The sequence below is a fragment of the Monodon monoceros genome, unplaced genomic scaffold (assembly GCF_005190385.1).
Source record: "Monodon monoceros isolate NGI ecotype Baffin Bay Population unplaced genomic scaffold, NGI_Narwhal_1 Super_Scaffold_1, whole genome shotgun sequence".
Lineage (NCBI taxonomy): Eukaryota > Metazoa > Chordata > Mammalia > Artiodactyla > Monodontidae > Monodon > Monodon monoceros.
Genome location: NW_021703765.1, coordinates 80,357,716 through 80,370,776, shown reverse-complemented (window position 1 = coordinate 80,370,776; position 13,061 = coordinate 80,357,716). Strand labels below are relative to the sequence as shown.

Here is a 13,061-nt window from a genome sequence, read left to right as displayed (position 1 = left end):
GCCTTACTCCCTGCCCTGTTCCCCATGCCTGGCCTGGAAGCATCCCCACGAGGCTTGCCAAGTCAGGGCTGAGGCTCTCGGGGTGTCAGGCAGCTCCTGCTCTGATGCTCGGGTCACGGAAGAGGGGCCCACGGGGCTGAGCTGAGGCCACCTGCTCTCTCCTGACCGGTCTCCCGCCCCCAGCCTCAGCCCCTACAGCCACGACGAAGGCTGTCTGTCCAGCAGCCAGGACCACATCCCCTTGGCCGCCCTGCCCCTGCTGGCGACCTCTTCGCCCCACTACCAGGAGGCCGTTGCCACAGTGATCCAGCGGGCCAACCTCGCCTACGGGGACTTCATCAAGTCCCAGGAGGGCGTGACCTTCAACGGGCAGGTGAGTTGTGGGGTGGGGGAAGGGAAGACAGAAACCCTGCAGGGTGGGCTGGCCTGGTCCTCCAGGCCAGGGCTCTCCCCAGCCAGCCCTCCAGCCGGCAGGGTGGGCCCTCAGGCCCCTGAGCCTCTCCCCGCCCAGGTCTGCCTGATCGGGGACTGCGTCGGGGGCCTCCTGGCGTTCGATGCCGTATGCTGCAGCAGCCAGACGGTGCCTGAGAGTCAGAGCAGCAGCCGCCGGGGCAGCGTGGCCAGTGTGCAGGTACCAGCTTCCCCCAGCCCCCGGAGCAGGGGACTCCAGGTTGAGGACTGTCACCCTCCGGCTCCAAACATCCCAGAGGCCTGTGGAAAAAGGGAAGGGCAGAGGTTGCTAATGCAGGTGCCCAAAGGCAGGGGGTGGATGCGTGGGACAGGTGAACAGCTGCGGCGCGGCTCAACCTAGGAGCACGGCAGCTTCAGCAGGCGGTGAAGCAGGGTCTGCACCGTGGGGAGCAGGCTCTGGTCCCGGGGGGTGGATCCTCTGAGCTTCCCAGTAGGAGAGAGCACCCAAGGTCCCTCTGCTGCAGACTAGCAAGTGGCCTGGCAGGCCGGGCGAGGCAGCGGGATCAGTGGGAGATCAGCAAGGCCCACATGGGCAGGCCAGGCCAAGAGCGAAGGCTGGGGGGGACCGTGGGGCACAGAGGGACAGGGCTTTTCCCTCCCTGGCTTGGGTGAGAGGCCGCTGAGCAGTGGCCAGTGGGCCTGGAGTCAGGAGGGCAGACACGGCCTCCAGGACACTGAAGAGGGGGCCAGGCCAGTGGCCACCGGGCAGTGAGCCTGCATGGGGCCGTTCCAGGACACTGACCTGCTGTCCCCGGGCACGACGGTCAATGCGGCACATGGCGGCACCCTGGAGAGCAGCCGGTACCTGAGCCGCAGCAACATCGACATCCCCCGAAGCAACGGCGCTGAGGACCCCAAACAGCAGCTGCCCCGCAAGAGGAGTGACTCGTCCACCTACGAGCTGGACACCATCCAGCAGCACCAGGCCTTCCTGTCCAGGTGGGTAGTGAGGCCCACCACCAGGTGAGGTCGGGGGCTCTAAGACAGAGGGACGGCTCAGAAGTGAGAACATGGATAAGATCATGCCGATGGCCCACGTGAGGGTGCTGGAGGCACCCCCGGCCCTTGTCCTGCGATCCCCAGACTGGGCCATGGCTCTTCAGCCGGGAGAAGGTGCTTGTTGGGTACGGCTGTGGTCTTGTACACGCCTTGGGCCATCTTGAGTCAGAGGGAACAGACTGACCAGGGCTGGAAGTGGGGATGGCAGAATCAGGGAGCAGAACTGACCAGGGGCGGCGTGATCCCGGTCAGGGCTGTCCCAAAGGTGGTGGGCTCCCTAGAGAGGTTGGGACCTGCTGTCACCGGAGGTGTCCCAGCAGGTGCTGGACAGCTGCACTCACAGGACCACACAGGGACCAAGCCTCGTTTGGGCCTGATGACCCCTGAGGAGCCTCTTTCAGGAGGCTAAGGACAGGCCAGCCCCGAGAAGGGCTGTGGTGTGACCTCATTTGTCCCCCGGCATCTGCAGCCTCCACGCCAGCGTGCTGAGGAATGAGCCCAGCTCCCGCCACTCAAGCAGCTCCACCATGCTGGACGGCACAGGGGCCGTGGGCAAGTTCGACTTCGAGATCGCTGACCTCTTCCTCTTCGGGTGCCCGCTGGGGCTGGTCCTGGCCTTGAGGAAGACCGTCATCCCCTCCCTGGATGGTGAGAGTCCCTGCAGGGGAGGAGTGAGGCGGGGGGGGGGGGGGGAGTGGGCATGAGCTGGGCAGAGGGTCTCAGTGGACCCCTGTCATGAGGCCATGGCCACCTCCCAGGCCCCTTCCTCCTCTTTTCTGCACCCCCCACCAAGGACCCATTGCTCTCCTTTGCTCCAGCTTCAGCAGCTCAGTCCCTGGCCCCATTTCCCAGCACGCTGTTTCATTTAATCTCCAAGGCACCTCTGGGAGCTGAGGTCCAGAGATGGAAAGAGCTGCCCCAGGATCAGATGGGGCCAGACCCAGTCTCCCAGGCCCAAGGTCTTCCCATAAGGAAGAGATGTGAAACCAGGCACCCCCAAAGTCTCCTCGATCGGGTGGCCTCCCAGCCCCAGAGGGACCACAGCCACGCTGCTCCAGGTTCCTCCTCATGGCTACACACACAGGGAGACAGAACCTGGGGGCTAAGCAGCCATCAGAGCAGCAGTCCCTGCCCCGTGACCCTGGGATCAACGAGTGTGGTCCAGGGAGAACTGCCATCCTACAGGAGCTGTGCAGGGGCCCCAGCGGGAAACTGAGGCTCAGAGAGGCAGGCGTAGACACTTGCCCAAGAGCAAGTAAACAGTGGCTTCGGTATGAGCACACAGCTCAGAGACACTGATGTTAGGGCAACGTCATCTGTAAGGGTGAAAAAACAGAACCAACCTAAATGGGATGCGAGCTGGTTAAATCAATCGTGGCACAGCCATACAATGGAATACCCCGCCTCAGTTAAAAAGAATGGGGCGGAACTAGAGTGCTGATACGAAAGACTCCCATTTATTGTGTTAAATGAAAAAAAAACATAGATTATGTTCAAAAAGCATAGATTATGTTCCTATTTGTATGTATTTTTTAAAGTGAGATATATGTTACTGATAGTTTATAATGACGTCCACGTGATCTTCCCATCAACTGTGAGATGTTCGAAAGCACAGCCCCATCGCACAGCCTAGAGACATTTCTAATAGCGGATAGCTCTACCCGGCTCAGGCCGCGCATGCGCGTGAGGCTCCCAGAAGTTGCAGGTGGGGCGCCAGCCCCGGGGCTCTGGGGAGAAAGGGGACCCGCCGTTATATGTCTTTTATCATATATATTTCTGTACTTAAAAACAAATTTTTTTAACCACCGTCATTATAACTTTTTCAATTAAAACAAATTTGGTTAATAAAGGGACAGTGGCCCAAACAGAATCCCAAATTTGATGGAGACACACTTTCGGGTTTCTCTGTATCCCCAACCCCGTCCCGTCGCACTGCACCCAATCCCAGCCTGCTCTAGGCCCCGCCTCCTGAGGGCGGAGCTAGCTCCAGGCTCTGCGACTCCCCCCCCCCCACTCCGCCCCCCAGTTTTCCAGCTTCGGCCCGCCTGCCAGCAAGTCTACAACCTCTTCCACCCCGCCGACCCGTCGGCCTCGCGCCTGGAGCCGCTGCTGGAGCGGCGATTCCACGCCCTGCCGCCTCTCAGCATCCCCCGCTACCAGCGCTACCCGCTGGGGGATGGCTGCTCGACGCTGCTGGGTGAGAGCCCCATGGGCCCCCGGCCTTCGGGGATGGTGGGACTTGTCCCCTCTCTTTGGGTGCCCCAGGCCGGGGCTGGCCCTGCCGTGCGGGGAGGGGCGTCCTGCACTGAACACCTTGGAAGCGGGTCACCTGGTGTAGGTGCGGTGCATTAGCCCCACCCACCCCAGGGAGGTAGGAGGGAGACAGCCTCCCCCACCCTCCCTCCCCCCCCCAACACACACACACACACACACACACACACACACACACACACACACACAGCTAGGGACCTCGCTCCCCGCCACACACACACACATACACACACACACACACACACACAGAGCTAGGGACCTCGCTCCCCGCCCCACCGCCCTGCCAAGGCAGACCTGAGGACCTGAGGGCCCCTGGCTGAGTCCCAGGCATTGTCCTGCCCTGTGAAGGGACCCCGTGGCAGACAGCTCCGGAGCCTCCAGGTCACGTAGCCTGAAGCTGGGGTGCAGGAGCATGAGAGGGGGTTGCCCGTGACCCACTCTCGCCCCCCGGGAACGGCCCGTCCCACCTGCCCCCGTGTCCTAGTCCTGTCACGTCCTGGCTCTTGAGGAGTGGCGCACGTCTGTGTCACGTGCACACAAGTGTCTATTCTTGTGTCCCCTCTTCTCTCCCCATATGCCTCCAGTCCAGACCGTGCAGAGAAACCCCCAGCTGGTCCTGGAGGGCGGCCCCCTGGTCCCCCTCCCTCACAGGGATGGCTTCCTGGAGACCAGTATCCCCGTTCTCGCAGTCACCTGGCGAGACGGGCCCCACCCCAGCCCGAGCTCTGCTGAGTGTGTGTAACCCCCCTGCTCGTGGTGGCGTCTGCTTCACTGGCTGACCGCTGGTCCTCAGGGACCCCCGTGCCCTCCTTGGCCACCCGGAATTTGTGGAGCTGTGGTGGCGAGAAGCAGAGACCAGGCAGGACAGGCCCTGGGAGCAGGCTTGGTGCCCCGTCTCTGGACACTAGGCAGAGCAGGGAGGGGACCCAAAGCAGAGGAGGCGCACGAGCCCAGAGAGGGGAGCAGCTGCCTCAGGGTCACCCAGCACAGGTGTCAGTCCGAGGATTCTCTCCCCTGTTTGTGAGGCTAGCAGAAGGAGTTGGGGTGAGGCCTCGAGCCCGCTGGGACCCACCTGACCCCCAGGAGAAGACTTCGGTCCTGGCTAGGGCTTGGATTCTCAAGGCCCCACTCCCTCTTCCTGAGGAGGTCCAGGCATCTCCTTCACCCCGTCTAGATGTGGGTCCTGTAGCCGAGCCCCGTTCTCAGGCTGGACCCAGGTGAGCCTGGCTCGAGCCCTCAGCCCCTGCCTTTGTCCCCAGATGCCCATTCAGGGCTGGCTCGATGTGACCCGTGTGTGAGGCACGTGCAGGGGGTGTTGCCTCATTCTCAGTCCTCAGCGCTGGGCATCCCTGGGAAGCTGCCCCAGGCCCCTGTTGTTAGCGCCCCCAAAGCCAGCTGCCGTGGGCTGTGGGTCAGGCCAGGCCAGGCCGAGCCCCAGAGGCCAAGATGGCTGGACTGGAAGGGTGGCCGTGGCCAGTGTGGGGCATGAGCCCGGCCGCCTTGCCTCCCTGCCCACTGTGTCTGTATTGGTCCGTCTGTCCACCCCTGCCCCAGTGCTCCCTTCTCTCTGCCTCAGCTCTGGGCCCTGAGCAGGCTGGCCCTGGCTCGCTTGGGCCCATCCTCTCTGCCAGCTGTGCTCAGATACCCCTGCTTCTCTGCAGCTGGACGTGTCGGCCTTGTCTGGCACAGCGGCCGCTCCGGCTGCCCCAGCCCCAGCACATGCTGGACGCCCCCTCCCACTGCTCGGGGGCTGGAGGGCCGGGCTGGACGAGGCCTCCTTACCCGCAGTCTTTGGTCCCTGTCCGCCTGCAGCAGATGCACTCCAGGCCCACAACGCGGTCTTCCAAGAGCACGCGGCCCCCTCCTCGCCTGGCACAGCCCCCACTGCCCGAGGTCTCCGCCGGGCCAGCGAGATCAGCATCGCCAGCCAGGTGTCGGGCATGGCTGAGAGCTGCACGGCGTCCAGCATTGCCCAGGGTGAGTGCAGCAGTGCCGGGGCCTGCCTCCCCGTCACAGCAAGGGGCTGTGCCTTGTCGCAGCCCGTCTCAATGGCGGCCACTGTGCCCGGCCCCCAGAGGACAGTGTGCAGCGGCTGGAGGCAACCGGGGTGGGCGCCACCGGCATCTGGTGGGTGGAGACCAGGTGTGCTGCTCAACACCGTGCGGTGCCCAGGACGGCCCCGTGGCGAAGAGTGATCCAGCCCCCGTGCCCATAGAGGACTCTGCAAGGAAGGAACGTTGAAAGGGGTGGCCCTGGGGCAGGGCATGGGGGGTGCAGGTGGTGGGAGATGGGTGGTGCTGTCTCAGCTGGGGGTGGGTGGGTCTGGGAGGAGGGGTCCTAGCCCCAGGGGAGCAGGTGCTCCTTGAAGGAGAAAGCTGGGGGGCCCATTTCTGGAGAAGCTGCAGCGGTGGCCGAGGGGAGCCAGGGAGGCGAGGTCTCCTGTGCCAGCCCCTCCTGCCGCCCCAGGGGGCAGAGTCACCCACAGCCTCCTTCGCTCCTGCCCATCTCAGAAGCTTCTCAGCAGCTGGTAGCGGAGTCCGGGTCACCCCCCCACACACTCCCCCGGGGCCAGCGGCCCCCTGCCACATGACTGGCTCCCAGGCTGCCTGTCAGAGCAGGGCTCCGGGGCTAAGGCCGGCGTGGGTGTCCTCCTGGCCCGCGGGGGCAGTGGTGGCCCCAGCAGGGCTGAGCCTGTGCACCGCTTAGCCACAGCCCCAGCGTCAGGTGCCCGTCCCTGCTTGCCCTCCCCCACTACCGCCCACCGCCCTGGGCCAGCAGGCAAGCCCCAGCCTGGGGAGGGCCCCCGCCTCCCCGACTTGGACATCAGAGAAGGTCCCGGGCGTCACAGCCCTCCATGCACACACGTCCGCCTTCTCTAACTGGGGTCACGCTCTGTTTCCAGGCACGCCTCACCCCCGGGCCCTGCTGAGGCCTAGCGGGGAGCTGGTGGCTTGGTCTGGGAGCACCCAGACTTCCGGGGAGGAAGCAGGAGCAGTGGGGGGTGGGGGGGGCGGCTGGATGGAGGCCGGGTGAGGGCTGGGGGTTGCTCGTCAGGCAGGCTGCAGGCGGAGAGCAGGGCCACCCCGAGCCTAACCAGGTGCACCTCCTGCGTGCAGTCACCCAGGAGGCTTTTGCAAACCTGGGCGGTCCCCGAGCCTGGAGGGGGAGCCGGCTTCACGCGCAGGCTGTGTAGACTGAAGGCCCTCACTTCACACCCTGCCTGCCAGGTGCTGAGGACAGCGGGCCTTGCCTTGGGGCCCAGGAATCATGACTCCATCTCTGCAAAGCCTCGCACATCCTTGAGGCCTGCGGGGGCAGACAGGGGGTCCAGGAGAAGCCTGGAGAGGGCAGTGATAAGGCCCAAGGCGGGGGGTCGACAGGACCAGGGCCAGGCAGTCCTGCCTCTGGACTGGGCTTGTCCCCTCTCCCTGTATCTCCACATCCTCCCGGCTGAGCCGCAGTCCCCCACCTCCCCCTCCTCAGGCGCCCTGGCTGCTTGCTGCTCCCGTCGCCGAGTGTGGGAGAAGGAGACTTGCTTTGGTTGCAGCCCTTCTCTCTGGTCAGAGGAGGGTCTTGCCTTTGGGCTGCGCCCGGCCTGAGGGGCCAGGTGAGCCCCTGGGGCCCAGCCCAGTCACAGCCCCTCCTCTTGGCAGTTGCGGCGAAGTGGTGGGGTCAGAAGCGGATCGACTACGCCCTGTACTGCCCCGACGCCCTGACGGCCTTCCCCACCGTGGCCCTGCCCCACCTCTTCCACGCCAGCTACTGGGAGTCCACGGATGTGGTCTCCTTCCTGCTGAGACAGGTACCCAGGGTCCCCCTGACGGGCACACCTGCACCTCTCAGGAGGCCCGACTGACACCGCTGCTGAGGTGGCCCCATTTCATAGATGAGGACGGTGGGGAGCCCCACTTTCTGGCCCCAGCAGACGCCACAGCCGGCAGGATGGAGGAAGCCGTGGGGATGTTGAGATGGGGTGAATGGATGTGCACCCTAACAGGCCAGAGAGCAGACTGCAGTGGGGTCAAATAGTGCCCCCCCGCCAAACCCTCCCATGGGTAGCGTGGCCCCTAGGGCCGCTGGCCTCTCCCCTCTAGAACAGGAAGCCCCAGGCTTGAGCCTGCCCCATGGCCTCCCTCTGTGTCCCCTCCCAGGTCATGAGGCACGACAACTCCAGCATCTTGGAACTGGACGGCAAGGAGGTCTCGGTGTTCACCCCGTCAAAGCCGAGAGAAAAGTGGCAGCGCAAGAGGACCCACGTGAAGCTGCGGGTGAGGGGTCCTCTGAGTGCCCAGGTCCCACAGCTGTCGTCCTATTGAATCCGCGCAAGAAGACCCCATTTTACAGATGAGGAAACTGAGTCACAGAGAAGTGTGCTGTCTTACTTAATCCTCACAGTCTGGGGTTGGAGCTGTTACCCCATTTACAGATGGGGACCAGCGCCAAGGCCACGTAGCTCAGTGGCTGAGCTGGGTCATCGGGCTTTGCACCCGTACTCACGCCCCAGGCCCGTGGGAAGCTTGAGCTGAGCCCAGGAGGCCCCAGCCGCCCCTCCATCCCCAGCCCTGACCCAGCTTTGCTTCTCCTCCCCCCAGAACGTGACGGCCAATCACCGGATCAATGATGCGGTCGCCAACGAGGATGGCCCTCAGGTCCTGACAGGCCGGTTCATGTATGGGCCCCTGGACATGGTCACCCTGACCGGGGAGAAGGTAAAGACACAGGGAGCCCGCGGGAGCCCCCCACCTCGCCTCCCTCTGGCTGGGGGGTGGGAAGTGGGGGTGGGGAGGCCAAGGGCGCGGCCCAGCCATGACCAGCCCTCCCGGCTCCAGGTGGACGTGCACATCATGATGCAGCCGCCCTCGGGTGAGTGGCTGTACCTGGACACGCTGGTGACCAACAGCAGCGGGCGCGTCTCCTACACCATCCCCGAGACCCACCGCCTGGGCGTGGGTGTCTACCCCGTCAAGATGGTGGTCAGGTATGAGCTCCAAGGAGTGAGCAGGCCGGGTCAGCCTCGTCCGGGGCGGGAGGAAAGAGCCCTGGTGGGTTCTGATGAGCTGCCCCCTCCCAGGGGAGACCACACGTTCGCCGACAGCTACATCACCGTGCTGCCCAAGGGCACGGAGTTCGTGGTCTTCAGCATCGATGGCTCCTTCGCCGCCAGCGTGTCCATCATGGGCAGCGACCCCAAAGTGCGGGCCGGGGCCGTGGACGTGGTGCGGTGAGCGCTCCGAGCAGCAGCGGGTGGGCTCGGAGGCAGGCAGCTCCACGGCCAGACGGCGGAGGGCCCTGGGTGCCAGAGCTGGGACATGGGGCAGGGACCCCGCAGCTGGGTCACACCTCCCAGCTGTAACCTCTTGCTGTTGATGCCTCAGTTCCCTTACCTGGGGAGCGGGGCTGCTTCTAACAAGACCAGTTACACCTGCTGCAGGGGGCGGGGGTGGGGGCCGCGAGCACCGCGCTGCTGTCAGTCTGGCTGCTGCTGCCATTGTCGGCCCCTGACCCGAGAGGTGCTCTTTAGTGGCCCCCGTGGGGACTGGCTGGGCGGCCCAAGAGGGAGGACAGTGCATCCGTGGGACACCCAGGCCTGCCCCTCGCCCCCAGGCACTGGCAGGACCTGGGCTACCTCATCATCTATGTGACGGGCCGGCCTGACATGCAGAAGCAGCGGGTGGTGGCATGGCTGGCCCAGCACAACTTCCCTCACGGCGTGGTGTCCTTCTGTGACGGCCTGGTGCACGACCCGCTGAGGCACAAGGCCAACTTCCTGAAGCTGCTCATCTCTGAGGTGGGTCCCGGCTAGAAGGGAGTGGGGTGGGGACGGGCGGAAGGGCCGAGCCCGCGCCCACGCCCGTCTGACCCACAGCTGCACCTGCGCGTGCACGCGGCCTACGGCTCCACCAAGGACGTGGCGGTCTACAGCTCCATCAGCCTGTCCCCCATGCAGATCTACATCGTGGGCCGGCCCACCAAGAAGCTGCAGCAGCAGTGCCAGGTGAGCAGACGCGTCATGGCTGGCGGGCGGTCGGGCAGCCCCGGGAGCCCCGCCCCCTGACAGCCGTGCTCCGCGTTGCCCTCCCTCCCCCGCAGTTCATCACCGATGGCTACGCGGCCCACCTGGCCCAGCTCAAGTATAACCACCGGGCGCGCCCGGCCCGCAACGCGGCCACCCGCATGGCGCTGCGCAAGGGCAGCTTCGGCCTGCCTGGCCAGGGCGACTTCCTGCGCTCCCGGAACCACCTGCTCCGCACCATCTCGGCCCAGCCCAGCGGGCCCGGCCACCGGCACGAGCGGACGCAGAGCCAGGCGGACGGCGAGCAGCGGGGACAACGTAGCATGAGCGTGGCGGCCGGCTGCTGGGGCCGCACCATGGCGGGCCGGCCCGAGCCGGGGACAGCTGCGGGCCCCAAGTAGGGCTCCGGGAGCAAGGCGCTGTGGTCTCCATGGTGCTAGGCCGGGGCGGCCCGCCCTGCCAGGAGGCCTGGCCTGGGCACGGACAGTCGGCTGGGGCCCAGCTTGTCCCAGGGCCTGGCAGAGGACACGGGGCCGTGCCACACACAGCCCTTCCAGCCCTGCCTCACATGTTAGGGTCTGCGGGGTTCCAGCATATCGTGGAAGCTGGCAGGACGATCAGCCCGAGGATGACGGAGGGACCAGGACCCCCCCAGAGTGGACTGGCCGGGAAGGCACTCCCGGACACTTGCCCTGCGTTGACCGCCCAGCATCCTGATGCCAGGCCTGGGTACCTCCCGTCCACTAGCTCGCCCCGACCCCCAAGTCCCCTCCCACTTGGTAGCAGCTCCAACGGGGGACAGCCTGCTTCTTGTTAACTCGAGTTACTCAACTGCTCGACCTCACTGGTTTTGCACTGAAGTTTGAGGGTGGAGACCCATCACCATCTCCTATGGCTACAGATCCGTTGACGTGCGTGAAAATTCAGCGTTTGCTGATCCAGGACCCGTCGCCACACAGAAGGCTCCAGGGCAGAGAATCCTTGTACAAGTAGGAGAGAAAGGCCATATGGTATTTTCCGCATCTCCGCCTGGCCCATGGCAGCCCCGGACTCCCAACCCCTTCCAGCTGCCCCACCGGGAGCCCCATCCAGCCAAGGGCCTGGCGTCATCTCAGCCTCAGGCACAGCCCAGGCCGCCAGGCTGGTGGCTCCTGAGAAGCCTCGCCTCGGGCCGTGGGGCCGGGACCAGCCGGGCTTACTTCTTCCGCTCCTCGCCAGCCGTCAGCCAAGGCCCTGCGCCTCGGCCCCCCCTTCCACGTTTCTACACCTTTCTACTTCTCCAATCTGATTTCTATGAGGTTTTTTTAAATGAGCAATCCTTGGCTGCTTCCTTTTCTTAACTCTTTCAGTACCAAACGCAGCCCCTCCACATGAAACGCCCAGCACTGTGACGGAGTCCAGCCTGGTTCTGGGTCCCAGGGCCCTGTCCCCTGCCCAGGCAGCGGGGCGTGGGCTCCCTGCCTCGCCTGACCCTCGTTAATTCCACTGAATTTCTACTCTGGGGTGAGTGGGGCACACACTTAGGTTTTTTTTTAACGCCAATTCCGTTTCGATGCCGAATCTAAGAAGCCACAACTCGCTTAGTTAGCTTCAGGGCAGGCAGCCACGACTTCATTTCCCACCTGGTAAGGACCGCGCTGTCCTCCGCGCTGGGTCTGAGCATCAGCCCTCCCTCCCCGGAACCGATGGCAATCTCGGCCGTGGCCTCAGCCCCGGCAGCCCCTCCGCTGCTGCTCTACCTGCTCTGAGACGGGGGAGCCTGCCAGGCCTCAGCCAGCCGTCCAGCGAACAGGCTCCTTTTATGCGAAGCTGCTGCCAACCTGGATACGGCCTCAGGGCCTCGTGGGCTGGGACGGGGAGGCGCGCAGACAGATGTTAACATTTTCCCGTGTGTAGATATGTACAGCCAAAGGGTCGTGTAAATGTTCTGCAAAAGTGGGTCTGTACAGAGTGAAAGCTATTTATTTTGTGCAGCGAAAAACGTCTGGAGGGATGGGACCTTCAGGGTTTATTCATATTTAAGATGTAGCTTTTTGTTGTTGTTTCAGGCATTATGTATAAAGCGACGATTATTTTATGGACCAAGTTTTAATGTAACTGTTGCAGTGAAAGTGCAATATCTAACCCCTTGCTCCCAGCGGGAATCGCTTGGCCCGACAATCACAGCCCCGACGAGGGCCCCCCATGGCCAGTGCCGCCTCCTGTCGGTCCCACCTCACCCCATCTCGCCTGTCGCCCGGTGAGCAGCCATCCACAGGAGCACCTGGAAGAGTCTCAGCCCGCCTGCAATAAAGGCCGGGAGGCCGCCTGGCCCCAGGAGGCTGGGTGGGCAGTGGGCTCGGCCTCTCCCAGCGGGCAGCTCCTCCACGGCTCCGAGCTCCCCGCCTGCCTGCCCAGCTGCCAGCCATGCCAAGGACAACAGCAATAGTCCCCGGGCCTCTCCCAGCGGCCCTCAGCCATAGATGGTGAGGTGGGCAGCCCAGCCACCCTGGTGACGTCTGTCTTCTCTATCCAGGTCTGCTTCCTGGCCTACCTGAAGATTCCTTTCGGCACATTATCCTCTTAAGGAAGCACCAGTTTTTTCAGAAACTAAGAGAGGGAGGACAGAGTCCTTTAAAAATACCAAAAATGTTTACAGCATTGGGTGCTGAGCTGCAGGGCTCAGGCCCAACCAGTCGTAACCAAAGGGTGAAGCAGGCCTTGCTGACTGCCACCCCACCCCAGGCCTGTTAGAGTAGAAGCCTTAGTCCCACTCCCACCTCCAAGCCCCCAGGACTGAGCCTCAGCCCGCCCCCCCCCAGATCCCCCCACCTGCCTTCTCTTTGATTTCTAAAGAGGGATTCAGCAGAGACCCCACGCCCCCTTCCTAGCTCAGTCTGAGCTGCCTGCCCGCCCACCCGCCACGTCACAGTCTTCACGTCTCAGCCCCCTGTCTGTCTGTCTGGACCGAATGTGAGTGGCGTCCTGACTTGCCCCCGCCCGCCCTTGCTGTCCCTGCTCCATCAGGCCTGAGTGTGCTCTGTGTACTGTGTCGTGGTCTGTTACACCAATTAAAGAAGCAGGAAGGCTTCCTTCTGGGTCTCAGTACTGCGCCGGCAACCAGAGCCCTGGGGCCGGGGGTGGGGGGTGCGGGGGCTGGGATGGGGGCCCAGCCTGTCCTGTGAGGGGAGAGGCTGTCCTTCCCAGTACACAGTGTCAGCTACGCTCACAGTAATACCAGTACACTCACGTGGGCCTTACCTATGCTGGGCCCCCTTCCAGCCCTTTCCCAGGCATGAACTCAGTTGGTCCTCATAGCAACCCAGTC

General features: G+C 64.0%; 1 protein-coding gene across 4 annotated transcripts in view; it reads left to right on the top strand.

The window, feature by feature from the left end:
* The window catches only part of PITPNM2 (phosphatidylinositol transfer protein membrane associated 2), a 143,342-nt gene extending 130,518 nt beyond the window's left edge, over nt 1-12,824 (top strand). For 2 of the 4 annotated variants that reach the window (XM_029227529.1, XM_029227511.1), the window contains exons 10-23: nt 184-373; nt 512-631; nt 1,205-1,410; nt 1,940-2,118; nt 3,497-3,667; nt 5,554-5,718; nt 7,395-7,543; nt 7,893-8,009; nt 8,334-8,450; nt 8,571-8,719; nt 8,813-8,962; nt 9,346-9,529; nt 9,608-9,736; nt 9,832-12,824. In XM_029227529.1, the coding sequence (XP_029083362.1) occupies nt 184-373; nt 512-631; nt 1,205-1,410; nt 1,940-2,118; nt 3,497-3,667; nt 5,554-5,718; nt 7,395-7,543; nt 7,893-8,009; nt 8,334-8,450; nt 8,571-8,719; nt 8,813-8,962; nt 9,346-9,529; nt 9,608-9,736; nt 9,832-10,155 (2,350 nt within the window). In that variant the 3' untranslated portion in view covers nt 10,156-12,824. Of the gene's footprint in view, nt 1-183; nt 374-511; nt 632-1,204; nt 1,411-1,939; nt 2,119-3,496; nt 3,668-4,325; nt 4,476-5,553; nt 5,719-7,394; nt 7,544-7,892; nt 8,010-8,333; nt 8,451-8,570; nt 8,720-8,812; nt 8,963-9,345; nt 9,530-9,607; nt 9,737-9,831 lie in introns of all 4 variants that reach the window. The other 2 variants (XM_029227536.1, XM_029227519.1) reach the window with 2 other exon arrangements.
* Nucleotides 12,825-13,061: the final 237 nt, after the last annotated feature.